Here is a 25137-nt window from a genome sequence, read left to right as displayed (position 1 = left end):
ATCCACATAAGAACAGAGGTGCCTTCTGCAAGAACTGATTCCTATTAATGCTGCCATCAACCTCGTGAGGACTGGGAACTACTGACAGGCCAGGCAGGTAGTTTTTGTTTGGTTGGTTTTTCTGGTTTGTTTCGGGGTTGGTTTATTTGTTTTGGGGTTTTTTTGTGTGTGTGTTTGTTTTTAAAACTAACTATGCCTACACACTCTGCATGACCTAATATTTGCCAGGGCATACCTGTTCCCTTCTCCTAGAAGACCAAAGAACACAGCACTGCTTCTGGAGAGTTCTGGGGGGCGTACGGCTGCATTCAGCACACATGCGAATAAGCCACATGGTAGACAGAGACTTCCTATGTAGTGCTCAACTTAACCAGAAGCAAGCAAAATTCCTGCTCCCCGAGGCCCCTAAGCACTGCTCTGTCAGCCAGTACCAGCGTCAAAAGACACACTGCTGCTTTTGCAAGCACCTGCACTTCTTTTTTCTACCAGAACCAGGACAAAAGCTCTCCCCAGGCTGTTCCTAGTAGACAATTTGCAAGTTAGAGTCTGCTAGAAGAGTTTAAGATGTCTCTTTTCAAACAATACCTGGTTAACCACAATCAGTTCAGTTCAGTGATTGAACTTGCAAATAAATCGTTTAGAATAGCCAGTCATGTCTGAAACAAAGTGATGCAACGGAGACACACCTGGAGGTTTAGTATCAGTAATCACAAAAACAATAAAGCTTGCTCCTTAATCTGTGTTTTCAGTTAGACCTTTTCAATACCAGTTTTAAATCCTTTCCCTTCTCTCTTTCTCAAAAAATGTCAGGAAATTTATCTTCTGGAAGCCCAGTGTTACCTGTTAAAAATATATACTTAAGTTATCAACAGCCAAAATCATTTCCAGGGTTGTCACCTCAAAAGGAACCAACTTTGAGAAAACATACAGGAACTAAAAAAAACCAGCTGTCGAGGTACAGCCAATTGCGTATGCTATAAACTTGGCATCTGAAAATGTATGCTATTAATTTCTGAAAGTTTATCACTCAGAGGAAGAGACAGCAATCCAGAGACTACAAATATTGACAAAAGTCCTTTATTCCTCCCCTTTATGGACTTTTTAAACAAGTCCACCACAAATACCATCCAAGTTTGAACATGCTCGTATGCTACTGCTGTTAAAAAAGCATGAAAAAATGTATAGTTGAAGACAATATTAAATTCTGATACATCTGTCGTGTTCACCTAAGAGTCCTTACTATATGGGATGGGAAGTACAGTGTACATTCAGTGAGAGTTAATTTGCCAGCTAATGAAGTCATTAACTGAAATAACGAAAACAAGAACTGATCAGTGTGCATGCCTTCTCTTTAAAATCCAATTATCAATAAATAGGCAATGTTTTTCACTGTCATGCAGGAATGATTGTACCCTCTACTTGCTTGGGCTTCCAAGTCTCCATGGGTTTAGGGTGCTGGGTGGCTGAGGTTTTCTGGGAAAATGAGACTGTTCAAGGTGAAAGCTTGGTTTATAAACATGTTAATTTAGAGCACGCTATGTTTAACCTTCTGTTAAAGCATAACATTTTATCAGCTTAGTTCCATGCCTTCATGTCTAACAGCAACAACATTCTTTTTTTCCCCTTAAGAGGAAATATTATGAACCGCACTATAATAAAAAATCAAGTCTTTATACCATCTATGTTAAATTCTGCTATTATATTAAGAGCCATAATGCGGGTTAAGTGTATAACACCATGTTAAGAATATACCTAAAACAAGAGATTTTAATCAACTATGCTGTGGCTTAAACACCACTTTTCAGACATAACTTGGCATTATTTCTGAATTTTTAATATATCAAGACTTTAAAAATATACAAATGAAAATAAATTATTCTTATATATTTCTTTATATCAAAGAAGAATCTTAAAACTTACAAAAAACAGTCCAGAGGTAAATATGTCATATCCCACTAGTCAAGAATCTAAAGTAACTGACATTATTCCAGGTTAGCTTCTTTCAACATACAGTTTATTGCCTCCTCTTCATTTACTACTTAGCTCACAGAGAGAAGAAAGACCGTTTTATTTCAGAAAAATGTCTCTCGACAGAGTGGACAGGTGGATTTGTTGCTGGATGTGAACCATTTGTACTGAAAGAGAAATAAAAGTGTTTAATATGCAAATGCAAGCTGAATATCAGGAACACTGGTTTATCACCAAAAATAACCATTATTTGCCAATGAATATAACTATCAAAACATTAACTACACTTTAAAAAAAAACAAGCAACAGTAAAAAAACCCTTTCCACTTGTGTATGTATCCATATATATACACACATACTATACACACATAATACTGAGGTTTTATTCTAAAAACCCTGACACAAAGGAATTCTCATCCAGTCTCATTTTAGAATAAAAAGATAGTGTTTTTAAAGCAGCAATAATCCCTCCATTGTATGGCCATACAGATGCCAACGTGTTCCAGTCGACTCTGTGACTGTACAACCAATGCCTATGATGACTCAGATATACTTCCATGTTAATTATCCTGATCAGCAGAGTTTACTAGAGAGCGTGCTGCATAAATGTAAATTTAACCTTTTCTATTCTTGTATCTGAGCTGATAACAACAAGATGCTGCTGCTGCACCTGACACAGGTGTAATGGCTTATATCTTAGTGAACACGAAACAGATAGTTATCGTCTGTGAAGCATAGCAACTCCTCTCTCATTACATGCCCTGACAGGCAGTATAAAATCCATACGTATAATTTATGAGTTCAGTTAAACCCAGGTGCTCCAACAACATAATGGAGAATTGATGGTATTACAATAGAAGTTCCTGGTTCAAACCAGAAATGAGTAATTTGCCTATTTTAAAAAAAAAATCAGTCTGTGTACTTACCAAGCAAGCCGAATGAAACTTTTTCTTGCATGTTCTGCAAGCTTTTTTGGGAAGAGAATAGTTGGAACCATGAATGACTGAGAAACAGATCATGCAATCTTCAACGCCCTCAAAACGTTTATCCACGTTATTTTTCCACAAAGATAAGCCTTCCATAATACTTCCATTCTAACAGAGGGGAAAAAGCTGATTTTAATACTGTAGAAATCCTTCAGAGTATTCTTACTGTCATTCATAAGCACATGAAGGAAACAAAGTCTGAAGGCTTTATAATCTGAAATTATATGCAATTTATGCAGTGAATAATTTATATGGCCCACGTATGAAATCCAGATGACAGTCTATAGAAATGCAAGCGTTTATCAAAACAAAAAACTTAGGAGCACTTAAACAGGGATTTTAGAATTGTCGGTCACTGTTTTATTTTGTTCTAACCACAGATGATGGAACTTAGCAACCACTATCTTTTAGGAAATTTAATGTACTGGGTTTTCAGGGGTTTGGGGTTTTTTTTGGAAATTTTTTTTCCTAATTATAGTTGAGATGGCATTGCCACATGGGGCGAACACTGGCCCATGTCTTAAGAGATTTAAATTTTCAATTTTGGTTATGGCTTTAACAGGACTTATTAGGCAGGTAATTTTACCTCTCTGTTTCACCACCTGGGGCAAAGAAGATAGTAAGAGTGATCAATTCTATTAAGTTCTTTGCGATCTACTGATGAAATCCACTACACAAATCTAAATAATATTACATTACTAGGAATATTTTATTATCAGGACTCTTAAGTTTTCAAAACTACGGGCTTTCTCTAAACTCACCTGATGTGTAAGATATGTGCTTAACTGTAGCATCCAGTTGCGCCATTGCTGCACAGCCACTCCAACCCTCTTTCCACTCTCAACTGTTATGGATCCCAGTGGGTAATTTGATGGAAGCTGTATTATTAGTTCAATAAATATATCATCAACTGAATAGGTAGCAATGACTTCCCGTGCCACAGACCGAGCTTTTACCTATGAAAAAAATGCACATATTAAAAAACTCCACAGAGAGGCATGCGCCATCTGTAGGTATTTTATACATACATAAACCATAAGTGCTTTACTACACACATCAAGTGATTTTCTTAGACCAGGAAAACACTTTGCTCAAAGAAAATAAAAGTCCACTCATATCTTGGCAAACCAAAACCAAATTACCAGGCATTTTTCAATCTACTGATTGATAACATTTCTTGACAAACTAAAAAAGTATATCGATAGCAGCAGCTTCCACTTACCTCCTCAACTTCTCCGACATCATAAAACCCATTCTTTTTTTTCCACAAACACAATTATTAATAAACACCAACTTAATATATCGATACCAAGATAAATTATGCTTTTATCAGTCATTTAGAACAACAAAAATGCAATCTTATCGAACACCGTAATGCAGTCTGGTCCTGAGAAGTAACATTTCTTAAAACGTTTGCAAAAAACCTGAAGTAAATCAAAGAGAGGACAAAAAGCCTTACTAACCGTCATGCCATTAAATAACTGCGTGCTAGTTTGAACAGAAGATATTTCCTGGGAAGAAAGCACGCTGCTGACATATTTGCTTGTAAATTTGTCTACAACACTGAAGACACGTTTCTCACAGCTATTCCACCAAAGCCTGACCATGGCTGGCAAGTCCTTCAGCGTTATGTGGTACACAGAGCAGGCCAAGTGCGGAATCTGGGATGACAGCAGTCCTGTCCCTGGGAGGGAAAGAAAGGGTGTTGAACTACTCTAACACATTAGTCACAAATGTTGGTTCCTCCACACCACGCACAAAAATTTTGATACCAACCGAACTGTGGTAACCGGAATTTCATGTACGTGCTCCTTCTATCCTTGCTACTCCAAGTGCTTGTTTGACTCTGCCTTTCTCCACCAGCCTGGTTTCTTTGTCTTTAGACTAACACTTCACAACTGGGAATTCATCCTCTAATTTTGAGATGAACTCTAGGTGGACTACCAGAAATCAAGAATAATTTTATATTCTAGATGTGACAAAATTCTCACCTTGGAGTGAACTCCAAACTAAGATGTTTGGAGCACGTTTGAAGTTTGCAGTGTCCTACAGAAGTGCATAAAGAGATAAGGGAAATCTTTCTCTTGAAATGTCATATTAGTAATTCTTTCTTACTGTCATCCATATAAATTGTCCTGCAACGTACAGTGATGTTCCGGTAAAAAACTAAGAAGTGAAAACTCAGTATCTTTGCTTACATCTACGCGTGTACGTAAAATAACAATTTCAATGCAGCAACTTTCAAAACTAAGTCTCTTTTTCGTGTTTCTCAGCTAAAAAACCAGTATATCTTCTCTCATCATGGTTGATCAACTGGGTCTTCTGAACAGTGTGGCAAAAACAATTTAATATCTCAAACATTTAAAAAAATATACTAAAATATAATTTGTTTTTATTTATGTATTAAAATAGAAGAAAAAAAAGAAATCCCATTTAGCATGAAAAAAATATCTAGAAGCAACAGAGAAGTCCCAGAATAGATCACACATTTTTACTGTTTAGCAATCTCTGAATACATTCATGATTTAGATAGTAGCAATGTATTATTTCTGCCCTAAGTGAATAACCTGAGCATATCCTGGTTTGGTTTTCCATTTTCTTGATTTTTCTGATAAACATTACAACTTTGGTTAAGCTTCAAATGGGGAGTGTTAGCCAAAGATTTTTAAACGCATGTATGTGTCTGCCTGCCTGTCTGTCTCTCCTAAGTACCTGTTTTATAGGTAAGGTTTTCTAAATAAATATTTTTAAGCAGAGAAGCATATTTAAACTTCAGCAATGTCAAAACTCTCTCAGATGCACAAATACAATTTTTACTAACCTTTGACATCCAAATGAAGCTCTTCGGTAAAGAAGGTTTTTGTGTCCTTATTTGGAACTTCTGAAGTCAGCCCAGAAAAGACTGGGTTTTCAGGCATAAGCCTGAACAAGTGATAAAGCAGTTTATTCAAGCTTTTAGTTCTTCTAAGGTATTGTGAGTAGAGAACTCGCAGCTGATGGTGTTAAGAAAGAAAATAACACACACACACAATACAGATGAGACCTAACAAATATAGCTTACTCTGTAAATAATACAAATACATTCCTGTAGAGAAAAAAAGCAAGACTGATTCAAAACAAGTGTTTAGAAGAGTGATTTAGTTCTCTGCAATGTTGTGAATGATTAGAAAATCATAAAATGTTCAAAAAGGCTGCTACATGCCAGAAAGAATCGTCTATTAATGAATCTTAATTCTTTATTACTCTAATATTATCATCCTTAATATTGCAGTGCAATAATCTAAGTCTATTGATGCTTCCAGAATTCCACTAAGTCCACAGAAACAAGATGCAGGAAGATACATAATTAAAAGAATAAAAAGACCAGATGAAACTTCAAGATTCAAAGCAAATAAGCACGGTAAGAGATTCAGTTAAAAGACTCTGAACATATACCTGAGAAGAAGCTGCTCTGAAGAAAGCTAATGTTAACTTCCAAGCGAGAAGATACCCTAGAACAAGGCAGAACTCATCGCTGAGGGGCTGAATAACTGCAAATTCTCCAACTGGAATGCATTCCAGGATGTTTTCTAGCAAGAGTTCTTGAGTGGCCAGGACAGACATAAGAGCCGCTGGAGGTGATCTATGGAAAAATGTTATCTGGCATAGTAAACTCAAATCTTGAGCACAGCATTAACTGAATTTATATTCACAGCTTTACTAGAAACCTGTGAGTAAAGCCAGGTATGTAGAACATAAAAGGCACTTTCTATTACAGGAAAATTGACTTTCAATTTCACACATTAGTGCTAGATTTTAAGATTTCTTCCCCCCCCCCCCCCCCCCGAAATGGACAGTTATATTCATCTTGCAAGTTGAATATAAACTGAATGCTGATCACTCAATCTGGAAGTGGTCTATGGTGGAGCTGATTTAACCTACATCATGGACAGCTGGCCTGCTTGCTTGCTTTGCTTGTCAAGTCACAGCAACAAAGGAGCGACTGAACACCGGATCTCCTAATCACTGGATGTGTAGGGTTTGGGCTTTCACAATGAATTAAAAAGCCTTTTGCAGCTCCATAGTAAAAAAAGGTATTAACCATTGGGCTGAAAAACGGTTACTGTATTCCCTCTTTGAACTGCTGACTTTATGCAGGTTCAAGCTGTATAAAACACCCAGGTCAATTTTGGAGGTTTAAGAAACTGAAGTTACCTGTGCAGCTGGACACATTCTGAATACAGCAGTCTAGTAAAAATCTGTCAAGATTTTACAATATAGAGCATATATGTTGCACTTACTCTAGTAACTGTACCTAGAAAACAATTGCAAATATTGTTTCCAGTTTTAGCACAGACTTCACCAATTATATTGAATATTTTCAATATTTATGAACCTACTGTCATAGCTATGTCTTTTTTTTTTTCTTTTACCATCTCCTGACAGATGACTATTTGCTGCTAATTTCAACTCTTGTAACGCATTTTAAAGATACGGAAAACAGTTGTAAAATAACATGAAGAAAAAATACACACAGTGCCAATTCCTCCTCTTCATCACCATAAGATTTGAGATCTTCTTCATCAAATTTAGGCAATTCAGGCATTAATCTATAGAAACATGGAAAGGAAATCAGATTTAATTTTTACTATTTTAATATCCGTGATCCACAGTTCTTTGCTCATCAGTTAACACAGAATCTTTAAGAGACATGTCACCATTGCAAAGTTGGTTCCTGACTGACAGCCAACGAGCAAGTAGCTTTGCTCAGTTATTTTCCAGACCTTTTACACTTCCTAAGTCACACTAAAAGAAACTTGTCTATCTCTGAATAAAGCTCTTGCAACTTTATGCCTCAGTATAAGTGAAAGATAATGGTAGCTTCTTATGCTTAAGCCATCTGCCTCACAATCTGCACTTTGAGCAGTCAGATGCACATACTGTTTTTCAAATTCTATATTCTCTCTTTTGGTATTGGAGATATCCAAAAAGTTCACAAGAATACTCCATGTTCTTATGCACTTTCTTCATTTTCTTTTCTAAACTAGTGAAAATAAAAAGGTGACACTATTTAAAGATACTGTCAGACCCAGATCAAACCTGGAATATTTTTGTTTACATTTCAGGATTCTCAGATTGTTAAAATAGGAGCTAAAAATAAATAACTTTATAGTTATGATACTGATAGCTATCTAACTATGGTACAGAAAATAAAATTGCATCTTCATGTACTGCAGTAAAATTTCTCAGCATACATTTAGTCTACTTTTACAATTAAATTTAGCATTCATAGCTTTATATGTTCTCCAATACAGAACACACCGCCCAGTTAAAAATTTTCTCCCGTAATGGAACACAACTTTGTTAAACACATCTATAGCTGCATATTCTACAGCAGATTTTTAAAAAGAAAAGGGGGGGGGGCGGGTAAGGGGAGGTGAAGGAAGCAAGAAATTAATTGATTCTTACTTATACAGCATATGGTAGACAGAAATCTGTACAGGTCTAGCCCGGAAAAGCAACAATGGAGATAACTTATTTAGTAGAGTCTGGAGTTTATCTGGAAGATTTGTTTTCTGGCCTGCAACAAACTTCGCTGGCAATTTATGGTTTAACAACTGGTCCTTTGAGATGTACGTTAGAGCTTCACCCAAAGATGTTAACACAGAGTTCTGAAAGGAGCCTTCAGATGCATTTTTGGTTTCTCCTATTTAAAATAGAGAAAGACAAGCTGTGATGCAGAAGGTATGGATGAGATCATAAACAAGCATTACTAGAAACAACTCAGACTCTGCTTATCAAAATCTCATCTTAAAAGACACAATGTTAAGTGCAATTACTTTACTAATTACCATATAAGTGTTCAATAAGCTGTGTTGACATAATATTCCTATAAATTAAAAAATTAGGCCCATCAGGTTCTATTTCAGAATAGCCTGACAGGCACCACTATTACCCTCCTTGCCATATACTTGCCTGTGATTTTCACCAACAAAGGTAACAGCAAATTGTGAATTCCTTCAGAAAAGAATTCCTTCCATTCACTGATCAAGTTCGCAGGAAGGTTTTCAGTAGTTTCAGGAGTTGCAGCTTCAAAGTAAGCGCTAAGGGCAGATGCCAAGTCACAACTAACACAAGCAAAAATCTGCACGAGCGGGACATGATAAAGTGAACGATTTTCACTTGTTGTCTAGGAGGGGGAAAAAAAAAAAGGAATATTTCGTGACTATAAATTTGCTTTAAAATATCTGTTTCACATTCCCTGTCTATACCAGAAAGAGTAATTTCAAAGAAGACCCAATTGCAAATACCATTTTAAAATTATTTGGGGGGAAAAAGAAAAAAGTTTAAAAATATAATCTGTGTTTTAGTAAGACTTGCTGAAAATTATTTCCAAGTCTCATCAACATTTAGAATCCTGGATTACCTCCCTTATATGGCCATCTTTATAATGACAGAAAGAAACTGCCACCAAGTATTGGTATGTGAAGTGCTCTCACGTTTCTCTCCCAGCCATAAAAGCCGTCCTAACATCATGTTTATACTTCTAAATTGCAGAAGGAAATTGGCGATACACTATTGTAAACTGGAAGTTACTGAAGTGGCAATCAGGAGAATATTTCCTCTCCCACACCACCGTTCCTTCTTTTTATTTTTATTCTTACTAGTTTCCCCAAAAAAGGAATATCATTGAATATAAAAATATTCCCAAGCACTTAATCTAAGCAGCAAGTTTTTCATACAGGTTTGCAGTTTGGGTTTTTTTAAAATTTAAGAAAAAAAATTACAGTTTTGAGGGACATACAACATAGGTAAGAAGATTAATCCTGAGACCAAGGAACTCCACATGGATGTTTCCAGCCTGCCCTTGTAAGTGTGTAGTGACAGCGTGAGCTATACATAAAAAAATAAGAATAAGCTAGAGGGTGAGAGATTCCATATCTTTATTTGATTAATAAAGTAGTAGTCAGCTGTTCACTCTGAACTGTTTTCTAACAGCATTAAAATATAATTTTGATGTTTCATGGGATCATTTAGATATTGAAATGCTGATCTTGCTTTTCATTCACTTAATTTTTATGCCGTGTTAGACTTTGGTCTTAAAGGGGTATTATTTTTCAACAGAGACCTAGGGCAGACACATTTCGAAATTATTCTTCAATTACCAATGCCACTACTAAACAATATATTACTTTGAGGGGGAGGTAATTTCATCTCCATATACAAAAAGAAACACAAGGTACAGCATTGCTTGTGCTTTTAAGCCACACATGACCTTTGCCAAAGTTCAATGCAGAAAGGATTTTGTGCAATTCTTTTTAACACTGTGTCAAATATTTAGTAAGCTGAGACAACTTTGTGCCTGCCACATCCACAGAATAATCTAAAAAAGGTAAGTACATCAAAACTGGAGACAGAACATTTGCACTCATGGAGTAGGTAAAGTTTATTTTCTTAGTTTCATATTTCAATTGAGATGCTTTTTAGACTAAGTCATCTTTGAAGAGCTGAGTACCCAGCTATTAATATTGATCATTACACTAAAGTACTAGAAAGTTAACACACAGATTAGACAAAACAAAGTTAAAGCTCTTAAGACCATTATGCTGTAAACTCTAAGTAAGAGCCATTAGCACTCTGATTTCCATTCCTCTTAACAATCTTCATGCATCTTTGTTCAAATTTAATTTCTGTGTGGCATAGCTTCTACAGTGTTTCATCCTCCTGATACCCAACTTTCTACTTCGTAAATACAAAGGTGAACTTTTAACATACAGCTTTCAAAGATTTAGGCAGAAATGTCCATCAGCCAGCCCAGTAAGATAATAAAAATTTAGTTACTTCATAGCCTGTTTTTTAACCCCACACTTCCTTCATCAGCCCAGCAGTTTCAGAGGGCATCAGGAGGATCCCAAGAAAAGCTGCAGTGCAATAGTAGGTAATAGGCCCTTTCGTATTACCTCTAACCAAGCCAGCATGGAACACATGATAAAGTCCCATTCATTATCAGCCAAAGGAGCTGTGGAATACTTCAGCAACAAGGGAAGGTAACGGATCATCTCTATGTTGAAACCAAGCAACTGAGCACTTGTTTCTTTCAGATTGCTGCAATAAAAATACAAGTAAAGCTTACTTATCTTCATGTTGCAGATACGACTGCTTATATTCTTGCCTTCATTCCTCCTCTTAGGACAAATTAGTCTTGTGCCAGGCTCTGCCCTGTGTGCTCTTGATACGCTTGTCTTTCAAAGTTAGAATACTACATTAGCTGCCAGGTCTAAATAAATCATTCCACAGGTACAAAATAGTCTATCGCAGCTACTTGCCCATTTGCATGTTATACAGATTCCTAAAATTGTACAATGTACATATTCACTCTGGCAATATACTTACCTAAACTACGAAATTTGCAATTTTAACTAAAATCAATGCAAGAAAAATAATCATTTAAGTTACTAATCTTAAAAATAAAATATAAGCCCTCAAGTGTCCAAATAGTGTACATTATTTCGAGACTTTGTTGCCTGGATTTTTCTCACTATACTCAAGACAAATAAACCTCAGTATATTTTCACACTCCTTGCTGGAAGCTTTACAAGTTACACTTTCAGGTCCCAATTTTTAGAAAACAGACACCTAAGTTTGGTATCCAAGTTTGGTTTCTGCTACCTAAATAAGCAATCAGAATTTGGAACTAAATATCCAGCAACATCTACAGAAGTTGGCCAGTTTTGAATACTTTTGAAAGCAGTTGACATCTAGGTGCACTAAAAAAGCTCCTAGTTTGCCAGCCTTCAACCACCTACGTAATTTTCTTCAGCGTGAGTTATTAGATACTTAAAGACAGGCACATTAAACCGAGGGATTCAGTTCTACAAAGGCTTAAAAATGTAATATTAGAGCACTGGGTAACAGCTGTAACTTACAAATTTATTTTCTTTGAGTTAATAACCACTTCATATTTTTAAACTCTTGTTTTAGAAATAAATAAAAAAAAAAAGTCAAATTATCTCAAAGTTGCACCCACCAGCTAAAGAGAAAGCTGTCCTCATTATCATTTTTCCAGGACATTATGATTTTTAGTATTCCAGGTAGTAGGTGATCACAATCAATACTTCTATCATTCAAGCAGGAGTTCAAAATGGAAAGACACCCAAATGCTCCTATAACATGATAATTAAGACCTCTTGGGTATGATATTTTTATTAAGACAAAAAACAAACATTGGAGTGTTTTTCAATTAACTGGATCGTTTTATCTGAACTTAACATTCATATTGTAAGTTAGTTTGGATAATACCTAAGCTTTCTTATTTCAACATTTATTCCAGAGATGCCATTGTTAAATCAAAAATACTATACCCAACCCAAACCTAAAAACAAAACCAAAAAGCCCTCAAACCAACCAAAAACTCCTATAAGATTAACTGTTGGTTTGTACAATTAACGAAAAGGGAAAATACCTGCTAAGATTTAAATCTACTAGCGTTACTAAAAATGAGTGTGCTAAGCAATAATTTGGCCAGATAATTAAGTAAATGTAACTGAGAGTTGTGAATTCCAGTATTGTTTTAAGAGTGTTAATTTTTACTTCTTGAGTGAAGTACTACTGTTGCATTAATACTGTTCTCCATTTTTACGGAAAACTGCATGTATCTAGATGTCTTGGAGAAAATTTCTTACAAGCATGATGACAGAGTTAAAGTACCATTTACGCACAGCAAAAACAAACAAAAAACCAACTTCACTTAAGCAGCAGTGCAATGATTTACAAGAACTTTACCAGCACTTTGCTGATCTGAAAAAAAAAGAATTAAGAGTTGAATGGTAGGCCTACAACCTACATCACACTTAATGGGGAAATACCGTCTGCGCAGGAATCTCTAGAAAAATGAGAAGCAGCAGAAAGGAAAACGCAGACCAGCGTTACAAACATGAGCACTCCACAGCAGGGGAGGAGTGAGGACTCTTTTTCCCATTTTCTGTTTAAAGTTTCACAGCCACATTTGGTTGGTTCACCAGTTCACTCAGAAAGCCAGGAAAGCTTAACTAAGTCCAAAGAGTAAGAGTTAGGGAAACTACCACAGTAGAAAAATTCAAGATTCCTCTCAATCACTGCATGGCACTAACACTGAGAATTTTCACACTTTGACGATGTCCATTTAAAGGATGTCATCTGAAATCCTGAGGACACTGCTAAGGGTCAGACAGATGTCCACAGTTTAAAGTCACCAAAGACAACTTTCCAATTTAAGTAAGCACAGTCCTGTTAAAAAATACAAAATCACCTTTCAAGTTTTTATACCGACTGATCAGTAAGAGCATGTGCAAGAAAGCACAAAAGCAGTATTGAGGAAAAAAGAGAAAGTTTCTTCCTTTAAATTTTCTTGAAAAACAAGAAGTTTCTGAAAATATAAAGGTTTTCTAAAGGATATCCAAAACAATATTATAATAAACCTCAATCACATCTAAGTAGTTTTTCAAAAGCTGCTGAAAGTGTATATACAGCAGTTCTGACTCAGCACACTATATCCCATGCACTGGAAGAACTACTCAGGAATTATACATAAACTGTGAAAGAGTTCTTGCTAAAGCATCTACAGACAATCATGACACTACCAGTTGATGAGAGTAATATTTTTGTATGCTGTGTAAAGCCTAAATGATTAACTGAAAACCTTGATATTTACAGATGTGTTTAAGTCAGGTAGACCAAACAAGAGGTATGGTGATATCAAAGCTCCTTTAACAATATCAGCCTAAACTTAGTTCTAATGTTCTATCAGGTAGTATAGCTTGCACTTCCTTATTAAGGCAGAAAACTACTACGCCAAACAGTCTAGAAGAAATATGCAAACTGAGAATACATTTCTTTCTAGGAAAGACAATATTATTATAGTTAACACATTTTATCTAAAAGCAAACATTATTACAAAATAACGTTCTTAAATTCTAATGAAGTGGACTGAGGTAAGAATATACTCACCATCAGTGCTGGAAAGCTCCGTCTGTGCGCATGTCATAAGTTTGGCCACACAGTGGAAGACAAGTTCTTTCTTCTCTTCCTCAATTAAAAAAGGTGATAGACACTGAAGCGTATGCAGTCTGCCCTCTGTTAATGGCAGAAACCTATTCATACAAACAAAACATCAAGAATGAAACAAACCCAAAAATTTAACTAGCAAACAAAATGTCAATTGATTCATAATGATCTAATATCCTATGATGTAACTAATCTCACACACTGAGTCTCACTTTTACATTCCATACACAAGTATTACCAAACTTTCAGACTTCAGTTGTCAATCATCAGAATCAGTATCATTTAACTTTATCAACAATTGCAACAAACTAAAAGACTAAAGGCAGCAGTATTAAGGTACCCTTCTGTTGTCTTAAAAAGTTGTTTCATCTCACAGGATACAGTGTTTTCCACATGAATCACTTTAGCCATGGTTAAGGACCAGAGTCTTCCGTGTGCTTCTGATCTTCAAATAAGAAGACAGACCATGGTTAATTTATACAGATGCACAGTTCACAACAAAAACATTTGGATGAAGTTTTGTACTTTATACAATGCAAAACATGAAGACAGGGTTAAGGGTTGTTTTACTTATTCCTACGTACCTATCAAATATTGTTTGCTGAAGGCTAGTTGTATTACTAAGTGTACTGAACTTCTCATATGTGATGTGCATTTCTTCTAATATATGAACGTATTCCAGAAGCAGATAAGGAGGATTCTCCAATTCTTCAATCCACTGTAATGAGTACAACAGCTCTGCAACTAATTAAATAAAGGTTGTTGTTTACAAACAACTGCTGAATATACTCAGTGCATCAGCAAGAAGTTTCAGGTCAAGATTTTGTTGGGTTTTTAAAGTATGTTTTTAATGCATTAAGAAGATGACATTTACAAGCAATCTCAGGTGCTTCAGAGCATGAACTGCATATTTGCCATTGCACCATAAAATCCAAGAGAAGAAAAGGCTACAATAACCTATTCCAGATGCTCAGGAAATTTTAAAGCAAATCAAATTTGAGAAGAATTCTAACTCCCCTCTATTGTCTGTCTTTTTTTTTTTTTTAAATGTGTATTTCTTGCAGACAGGGCAATCAAGATCTAAGTCCGGCAAAAGAAAAAAACACAAAACAAATTTGATGCTAATAGTTAGGATGCGGTTTCTTCATTAGCTTAAAAAGACCCACACTGAACAATAACACTTCTTATTGTAGTGAGACTTTTGGCGATAGAATTGTTAATTTGATAACACTGGCTCTAATCTGAGCATTCGATAATTAAAAAGAAACAAGATTCCACCTGGTGGAATTAAGAGAAATTGCTGCCTCAAAATACCTTTACATTTTGGCTAAACACTCAGGGCGTTTATTTGATGGCATGGATACAGTTCACTGTCCAGTCATGCCAATGCACCATGTGTTTTGGCAATGAGCACCTCTGAATTGGGAGAAGTTTGAATTTACGATGAACTTCAACATTCTGCTGCAATAGCACGTATATAATCACAAAAGGTTCTAGAAATTTAAAGACTACACTTGTGTGTACTTATACTTTTAAAGGAGAAGAAAAAAAAAACAACAGAAGATAAAAGGATGATTTCTTATACCTATATGCCAAACTTCAACTATTCATTTCTAATTACCGATTCAGGTTAATTTACAGCTACTATAAAATGAAATTCCTTCAAGTTTTACCATTGTAACTTACTTATATTGTCAATTTTCTTTCTTTCAGCATCATCATTTCCGTGGACTATACCATTTTCCAATACAAGTAGTACCATTTTACTTATTAAGGCTGAAGTACACAGATGGCCTGGAAGTTTAGTTGTGCCACACAGCCTGACACAGGATCCCAAAGGTTCACAATTCATACTAAGCCTTCCTTCCAAAAGAGGTTTGTGCATCCACTGTAATAGGTGCATAAAGAGAGTATGAGTAAATAATTGACATTTTAATGATGCATAGAAGAGCTATGATCTGTTTAACCTTGAAAATTCAGAATTATTAAAAAATAACCATGAAAGATACAAATTAACACTAAAAGCACAACAGTGAGGCTGATCTGCTCCAGCATATTAAAAAACCTAAATGCACAGCAGTAGATTGGAACTACACTGCTGCCTCAGAAATAAATATCTATCTTTAGAACTCTATATTTTACAAGAAATACTAGGGTTACTGAATATTGGTGGTCAAACAGGAAACTTATTTCCTTCCCCGCTCTCCACTCTATACATGTCACCATTTTGTTGATAGTCAGTGTATCATGTTCCTCTGCAGATATCAGCGTCTTTCACAAAATTAATCTTATCTTTAAGTTAATTCATCTATAAGAACATCTTCATGATGTATATTCTGTCAGACAAAATTCCTGAACTGTAAAGGAAGTTGCTGGTGTTCCATGCAGAAAAGGGTAATTTTGCAGATTTTGATTTTCTCCAGTAGTACTGGATGGGGCCATAAACATATAGATTTTGTCCTCTGTCATGGACAGAGGCTGCTAAGAACCTTTACACAGACATATGCGTATTCATAACTGCAGTGTGATGTCAAAATAAAGAATGCTTATCACCCGAAAGGACACAGACTTGAGGTAAGATCGACTACTGCATGCAAGTCCATTATCATTTTCGTACCTCAGTGGATAGCGACTCATGCAATTTCCCCCACTCAGTTTTGTTTGGTGTGACATGCTCAACATAAGCTCCCACAAGATATCCAGACGGTCCGTCAGCTTCCATAAGCTTAGACAACAAATCACTAACTGCAGAGATCAAAATCTGAAGGCTGAAAAAAAGAAAAAAATGCTGCAAACAAGTTTGGCATGACCCAGTAAAAGCAAGCTGCTTTATTTTACATTGATACAATGCTATGTACATTGTATCAATGCTATATACATGCCATACCAATGGCATTTTAAGTTATGCTCTGTGCCACAGTTCCCACCTCTGACAGGCTGAAAAAACTCTCAGCAACACAGATACCAATTAAATGAAAAAAATAGTATAGTACCAATCTTAGTTTGTTTTGGAGAACAACATATTATGAAATGGACATGTACATCACAATTACCTTTTAACATCCAAAGACGATGACTGAATTTGATTCTTGACCCACAGTGCCGATTTATGCAAAAAGGTACTCTGTTTCTGCACACTCCGAAGCTGATGCACAAGTGAATTCACACCAGACATCCAAGTGTGTTTTAATTTACATACAAGTAAATCTATTGTAGGGAAAAGAAAAGAAAAACGAAACACCAAAAAAAGCCCCCAGCAAACAGACAAGCAAAGCTACCACAAACAGGTAAGCCCAAATTGCAACCTACAGCATACAGCAACAACCACACATATCTAAAGGTCCTAGAGCAGGAAAAGAATTCTCTTTTTTTATGTGGTTACATGCAATAACTATCGAGAGCAAATATACAGGTTCTTGCAGAGCAACTTCAAATTAACTCTGACGCACAGGTAATGCTTTGAGAAAAAGAGTGATGTTCCTGTTTTCTACTACAATATGCACATATGGTCTTCAAAACCGCAGAACTTTTTAAAATACTGAAATACTGAACATTCACAACGTCAACCACCATTTGCAAAGCAGCAGTGGTTTTCAGGTTATTGTTGTCCTACTTCACTTCTATGACAACACTGCAGCATTTCTTCCCTTATACCTACAGCAGTAGATGCATATATCATTTATCACTCTCAAATTCTGCGTTCAAAGAATATAAATCAGGATCTCAGTCTGAAAATGAGACGCTGGTGGAGACAGAAATGCATCACAATTTGTCAGAGCAACTTGTCCAATATAAATGGTTTCAGAATATATATATCTTTAATGAAGTAATTGCACACATCTTTTCATAGGAACCTCACATTACAGAATAAACAAAAAAATATTGTTCATTCTTTGTACTTCATTACTTTAAATAATTTATGTAACACTCTAGAAAGCGTGAAATATCACAGCATCAAAGATAGCTGAAGGACAGGGACACTAACATCAAAGTAGTTTAAAATCCTTGTAAAGAGGTACAGGACTTGACGTTTAGTAGTAACTACTGGCATTGTAAATTAAAGCACAAGTTTTCATGTCTGTTACAGCTGTCTGTGAACTCAATATTATTTTATATATTGAATCTCTTTCATGAAAAAGAAAAATTTAGATGTAATCAAGCACAAAAAGTTTGTGCTTTTTCCAAATTACCTGTTAAGTGCGTAGCATCCTGCTTCTGAGCACACAACTGGAAGATGGTAAGCAGCAAGTCTTCTGAGGATGGCATCAGTAAACACCCTTTAACTGAGCTGAAAAAGCTTGAGGCTACATCGCAGATAAAAGATACTGACGGTTCAGTATTTCCAGCTTCAGAAAGATCCTTAGCTTTAGACAGAGCTGCCTGAAGTTTATCAATAATCCTTTCAACAAAAGTTTCCCCAATCAAAGACTCTGTTGAGGAAAGGAAAAAGACAGCATGCTTTGGCTACCTGATAAACATGATCATTCAAAGGCATCAGATTGCCATGTACTGATTTGGTTTTCCTTTACTAATTTTGAATGCAAAATAAAGGGCAAAGTAGTTTCAGTTTAACATACACACCTAAGTCCTCTTTCTTATCCCACAGTCATCTAGGATCACCCAGCCAAAGTTTCATATTGCCAAGCATCCCTTCTCTAAACCAGCTGAAGCAGCTTAGACAAAAGGTATATAAAACAGAGCAAGTGCAGAATGAACCCTTTCCCTTTTATGCCTTCCTCACTTCTGACAATCAATTGTGAGCCAGAGATTACACCTGGACCCCTGTATATAATTAACCCAGCCAGACCAATCTTCCATGAATATGCTTAGTCCCTTTCTCACTGGACTGAAGTAGGCTTATCCCATTTATCCTCAAACTCCACAGCATCCTGTGGCAATGAGTCCCATTATTTAATTATGAACTGTATGAAGAAGTACACTTTTCTCTTTCTTCAAGCCTGCTATCTAAGCATCTGTAAGCAACCTCAGGCTCTTCCATTTAAAGAAACAATGAAAAATTTCTTCCTATTTGCTTTTTCCATACAAATTATGATTTTATGCCTCTTTACCACAACCCCATCCCCAATCACTTTCACTGCAAGATAAAATATTCTAGTCTGTTTATTGCTTCTATAAGCAGAAGCCATTGTATTTGCCATCTTTCTTTACCATCCCTGCCATCTTTCTATGGGCATACACTAATTCTATAACACCTTTTTTTCGAAGCATGTAAGTGAACAAGAATATTGTAGTGACCAAAACTACAGGCAGTATTCAAGATATTGACACACCAATGCTATAACAATTTTCATTTGTCCTCCGTTCTTTACACAGCAGCTCTTAATAACCTGTTGTCACAGTTTTAGCTGGGATAGAGTTAATTTTCTTCACTGCAGCTGGCACAGTGCTGTGCTTTGGACTTAGTATGAAAATGATGTTGATAACACACCGATGTTTTAGTTGTTGCTGGGTAGTGCTTCTACTAGTCGAGGACTCTTCCAGCTTCCCATGCTCTGCCGGGTGCACAAGAAGCTGGGAAAGGAGGGGGCACAGCCAAGACAGCTGATCCAAACTGGCCAAAGAGATATTCCATATCATATGACATCATGCCCCGTACATCAACTGGGGGAGTTGGCTGGGGGAAGCAGTGATCATGGCTCAGGGACTGGTGGCATCAGTTGGCAGGTGATGAGTGGCTTCATCACTTGTTTTTCCCCCACCGGGTTTCATTTCTCTTTCTTTTTATTTTCCTTTCCATTATATTATCATTATTATTGTTGTTGTTATTATCCTAATCATTATCATTACCATTATTGCTGTTACTATTTTATTTTAATTATTAAACTGTTCTTATCTCAACCCACGAGTTTTCTTGCTTTTGCTCTTCCAATTCCCTCCCCCACGGGGTGGGGGAGTGAGCAGGCAGCTGTGTGGTGCTCAGTTGCTGACTGGGGCTAAACCACAACACCTGTATTCCCTTTCTACTGCGGAGCACCAGCCTGCCACTTACAGGGAGCCATCACAATGACTGAAGATCTCTCTTCTCAATTCTAACAGCTCAGAGCCTACCATAAAACAGATACAGTTACGACTGTTTTCTTCCCATGTATACTTTTTATATTTATTGGCTTTGAAATTCATTTGTAATTGTATGAGTTAATCATTCAGTATCACAACACACTGCTACAGCTCCTGGAAACTTCAATTTTGATGGCTCTGAATAACTTAATCAAAAACAATTATCATGCTTTCAGTATTTATCCTTTTTCCCTCTTTAATTCCTATCATCTGATAGGTTACTGATCATTGAAAGGCCCTTCCATTTACTCCATGACAGTTTACCTTGAGAAACTAAGACATGAGATCTCATCAAAAACCGTTTTGAAAGTCCACATACTCTATTTTGGCCTAAATCACTAAGTCAAGAACCACCATAGTTCTGGAAGATCTCTTAGACTTCATCCAACATGCATTAAAAACGGATCACACAGCACCCAGCACAAAACAAATACCTGAGCTCAGCAATACCTCCAGCTCTGAAGCCAAAAATCAAAGTCTCTGAGCAATCAGCCCTAGGGCACCACTGACTCACAAGTGAGCAAGTTTGTTGAACTCTCTCTGGAGGGAAGGAATAGGTTTTCCTGATGCTTCTCTACATCAAAAGTTCCAGTAACAGAAATCACAATCTTACAACACCCTCAGCACGCACTATCTAAGAACATCCACTGCAGTCAACTTGTGTGCATCTTGAAACCTCAAAGCACCACAAATGTGACCGGCGTTCAGATAAACTTAAGTATGTTACCTCAGGGATCAAAGCAAGTGCTGAGTTTAACAAAACACCAATGACCAGTTTACATGGAAAACACCAAGAAAATCCCATGCCACTAGAAGTCATATCACAGATACCACAAAACACAAGAAGAAATGAAATAGGATGTTATTAATAAAAAATAGATTACATATACAGCACAAGTACACACACACTGTTTTTAAAATACATTAATCAAACTGAAAATGGCTCAAAGCAATTCACAGATCCTGTAACAAGGCATTACCAATACACACACGGGTCCACAACTGTTGATTGTTGATATTCTAGTTTTGATGGTAAATTACAGATAGTACGGTTTAAAAATTAGTATTATTTTGCAGCACATCAGCTAATAAAACAAACTTACTTAAAATATTCCTCAAATTTTCCTAACAAATCTGAATCTGTTCTTTAAACACTGACCTTTTTTAGCAACACAGACCAAAAAAATCGCAATGTCACTGCTGCAAGTTAGTGTTTACAAAATTAAACTGGACATGGTTAATTGGGGTAGGTAAGAAAAAAAAAAAAAGCCTAGATGTTACAAATTAAGTGTTCTGGATGACCTCAAATTCCTTTCAACCTTCTACAAAGCATCAGTGCGATATTTACACTTCACAAACTCAAAGGAATAAATACACTTACCATTTTTAATGTGTTGTGACAACACTAAGCTCAGGAGGGTCCACCTTTCTGAAGGGGATGATTCTGATGAGGCTGCTATAGGTTTTAAACCCAGATGACAGAGGTCATCTGCCAGCATTACAAGTCTTTCTCCAAGTGTATCTCCTTTCAGCCAGTCAGAGACTAAGGAAAGTTTTGTTGAGCTTGAGCATGCCTGAGCCACAAGAAAATAATTCCAATAACCTTTTGAGAGTATTAACTTTTATTACTAACTAAGCATAAGATCAATTTGTCAAAGCTGCACACAGAGTGGTAATCATATCATCTGTCATAAACAATAAGACTCCAGGTGTTTATGTCTGCCAACAATCCCCCCAACTTTCTTTTTGGTCAGAGACAGCAACTTATGGCTAGATCAGACCTTCTGAAAGCTATTCATTTTCCTTTTCTCCAACTATAGAGCCTGTGGAATGCCTACATTGGATGACAAGGTTGTCTGAAATAAAATATATTTACAACATAAAATCTATTTACAGTATCTGAATTTCTCTAAAAAGAAATGGAAGGTCACAAATCAGAAACACAGTAGATAAGCCATTTTAAGTTACAAAACCATAAAAACTGAGGATTCCTAAAATACACAGTATCTGTGAGGAAAGATATTATGGTCAATGCACTGGATTGTAAACCAAGTGCTATAAGTTCTTGTCCAAAAATTTGTAATACAGTTCATACTTCATCCCAGGCAATCACTTAAATGTCAGTCTCTCAATATCCTGTGTGAAAAAATGGTATACTGTCTTCTCCTTGTTAGCATGATGATACAAATAATCATTTAAATTATTGGTCTAATACCCAGCCCCATTCTCTCTAGCTTAGAAGGGATGACCAGAAACAAATCAGGAATCCCCCTGGCTCAAAAAGCAAACTGACCAAAAATAAGGGACAAAGATGCTTTTGTTTTGGTATCATCATTTCATTTCTAAGACTGTCCCCAGATTAAATGCAGTTAAAACAAACAACACTCTGAAACTATTACTACAAGATTTTAAAACTATGGAAATGATCACTACTTAAATAATAATAATTAAAAAAGAAGTAATTCAAACACATGTAATTCTCAAAGCTAACACCAAGGAAATAATCAAAAACATGCAAAACACAAAGTCTTTACAGGTACCTTTTCAATTATCTGCAGAAAAATAATCCATTTCAGATCCATCTGAAAAGAAAAACAAAATTCCACAGTATTTAGCACATTCTTTGCTGAGTAGGAAGCATTTAATACCATTTTAACTCTTTATTATTTTACAACTTTATTTTCTGTAGGGGATCAGCAAAAGTTGTTAAGTTTCAGTAACAAAATTATTGATTATATTATTTTTGGCTTCCAAGTGTTTCTCTACCACACAGGTCAACAAGGGACTGTATTTATAAGAAAGGCCACCAATGACTAGTATAAAAGCACGGTGTATGAAGAAGCAAGAACAGAGAAATTCTGATGTTACCTTTTTAATGATTTATACCATATAGAAAGGGACATGTCATAACCTTTCACCCCAACAGTGCCATGTCAACCTTTCCCAAATCTACTGTCCTTACGCTGAACTTATCCAAGTTCATGTAGAAGATCTTCCATTTCACAGCCCCAGAATAAAACGAATAACCAACCACAGCCCACAAGAAGAGTGGTCACTTTGATAAAAACTAATAACAAAACGTAGAAGAGTCATACCTTCGTTAAATCATCAAGAACAATTTTCCTCTCACCATTACCGTTGCAACAATCAAGCACACTGTACAAAATATCAATCAGAAAATGGGTGTCTTTCCGCCAGTCTTCTTTCAGCCAAGTTATTAAATTCATATACAGAAACTGTACAGATGGACTTTCATGGTGAGCTTTAATTTCCTTTCGGGATTCAGCCTGACCAGAGCTTGCATCATTTCCCTGCTCTAAAAGTACTTGAAAAACTCTATTTGAAGAAAACGATTTGAGCAGGGCAGAGAGAAATTTCAAATGCTGTTCTGACTTCTGTTCGTTGACGTACACAATACTTAGTTCAGCAAGGTTGCAGACTAAATTTTCTAAAGGCTCTTTCCTCAGAAGTGAATAATGCTGCAAGTCAGACTGTATTTCAGAGTCACTGTTTCTCACTTCCGTGAGCTTTCCATTCTCTGTGTTTCTTTCAGATTCATCCTCATCAGTAAATCTGATTTTGAGAGATCTTCTGCTATTTGGTTTTGTAGCACTCTTTGGATTCTGAATAATTTCTAGCATACCAGATATAGCAAACAATGATTTCTCATGAGCATCCAACTTATCGACATGGAGTATACACATTTTTAAAAGATGGTCCCAAAAATATGACAACAGTTTCTGGAAAACTTCATCTGTGCCGTCATCATTGGAAAGTTCTGCTTTAGCTTCCCAGGAGCTCAGCGTTTCTGCTATTTGATAGAATAACAGTCCATTTTGTAACCTGGGCTCCTTAAGTACAGCATCGGTAAGCGGAATTAGCTATAAAGACAAAAAAAATATTAAAGTACAGTAATCCCACTAGATGATAATTCTATTCTTTATAATACTTGGAAATTCAATAATTTTGAAGAATGTTACAGAAGCAATTCCGAAAACATCGGAATTACTCATGCTTGAATACTTAATAAAAATATACAGGGTAGGATGTTTGGGGTTTAGTTTTGTATTGGTTTGTTTGGGGTTTTTTTTTATACAATTTAAATGGCACATTAAAAGGGATGATTTTATAGGAAGGAAAAAAATTTACTAAATTCAGTAAGTTGGGTTGGTTTTGGTTTTTTTTTTCCATAAAAACTAGTAAGACTTTCAACAGAGAAGTAAATCGTCACAGAAATTGATGTTTTTATTTAACTTTGAATTATTGAGTGTACACATAACAATATTAAGTAATTCTAATATATACCTGGTCACATATAAGCATTTGATGAATTGGTCTTTGGTCATCTTCTTTGTCTGTTTTCTGTAGTATGGCAAAGCGCAGACATTCCATAAATGCAGTTATAATTGCTGAACTTTCTGAAGGGCTGGCTATCACTCGCTCCCTTGACAACCTATTGAAAGGCAACATCAAAGGCAGGGCACGCTCAGTCACCTGTGCTTCTGAGAAACCCAGTACATACGTAAAGAATGTAACCTCGGTTGTGTTGTTCTTATCCAGACAACACCAATATGAGAATACAGAATAATAAAATCATTGATAGGAGTCAGATCAAAACCAGTTCAATAGGACATATTCAAAGAGTCAAAACAATCAATCCAGGCATTTAATGTAACTTATATTAAAATATTTTTTTCATCCAGTTTTAGCATTCATCAAAAATATCTATGTAATTAGAGGAAACATATCCAGTGAAGAATACTGTCTACTGTTTCAGCTGTTTGTCAAAACTCCTTGTCTTTTTTGTTGTTGTTGTTTTTTACACACACCAGAGGTTTAGAAGGTGCCAGTTTCTGACATTAAAGAAAAAAAAAAAAAAACAGAAAAACCCACCAAAAGACAGTTCCACCATAGCCAGTTTGTGTCTAAGCAACTGTGATTTGTTTTTTAATGAAAATTAGACCACACAAATCACCATACAAATATTACAACTGTTTTACTACTTACAGTAAAATTCTGTGTACTCTTCAAAACCAACCCATATATAACTCTCTTCTCCAAGAGCTCTGCTAATGGCCACGCC

General features: G+C 36.0%; 1 protein-coding gene across 2 annotated transcripts in view; it reads right to left on the bottom strand.

Moving 5' to 3' along the window:
- Positions 1–1061: 1061 nt before the first annotated feature.
- Positions 1062–25137, bottom strand: part of LTN1 (listerin E3 ubiquitin protein ligase 1) — a 35083-nt gene continuing 11007 nt past the window's right edge. Inside the window, exons 9-30 of one of the 2 annotated variants that reach the window (XM_075101348.1) lie at positions 24360–24507; positions 23150–23935; positions 22595–22636; positions 21436–21628; positions 18167–18406; positions 17030–17183; positions 16594–16744; positions 15663–15864; positions 14561–14720; positions 14317–14421; positions 13920–14062; positions 11962–12097; positions 10895–11039; positions 8910–9123; positions 8403–8640; positions 7469–7543; positions 6390–6576; positions 5776–5947; positions 4418–4638; positions 3716–3910; positions 2895–3062; positions 1062–2135 (exon numbers count right to left, since the gene is read on the bottom strand). In XM_075101348.1, coding sequence (XP_074957449.1) covers positions 2073–2135; positions 2895–3062; positions 3716–3910; positions 4418–4638; positions 5776–5947; positions 6390–6576; positions 7469–7543; positions 8403–8640; positions 8910–9123; positions 10895–11039; positions 11962–12097; positions 13920–14062; positions 14317–14421; positions 14561–14720; positions 15663–15864; positions 16594–16744; positions 17030–17183; positions 18167–18406; positions 21436–21628; positions 22595–22636; positions 23150–23935; positions 24360–24507 — 4138 coding nt within the window. In that variant the 3' untranslated portion in view covers positions 1062–2072. Of the gene's footprint in view, positions 2136–2894; positions 3063–3715; positions 3911–4417; positions 4639–4929; positions 5090–5775; positions 5948–6389; positions 6577–7468; positions 7544–8402; positions 8641–8909; positions 9124–10894; positions 11040–11961; positions 12098–13919; positions 14063–14316; positions 14422–14560; positions 14721–15662; positions 15865–16593; positions 16745–17029; positions 17184–18166; positions 18407–21435; positions 21629–22594; positions 22637–23149; positions 23936–24359; positions 24508–25137 lie in introns of those variants that run through there. The other variant, XM_075101356.1, reaches the window with a different exon arrangement.

This window comes from Phalacrocorax aristotelis, chromosome 1 (genome assembly GCF_949628215.1).
Source record: "Phalacrocorax aristotelis chromosome 1, bGulAri2.1, whole genome shotgun sequence".
NCBI lineage: Eukaryota > Metazoa > Chordata > Aves > Suliformes > Phalacrocoracidae > Phalacrocorax > Phalacrocorax aristotelis.
Note: the sequence above shows the minus strand (reverse complement) of the source record. Positions and strands in the feature narration are given on the sequence as shown.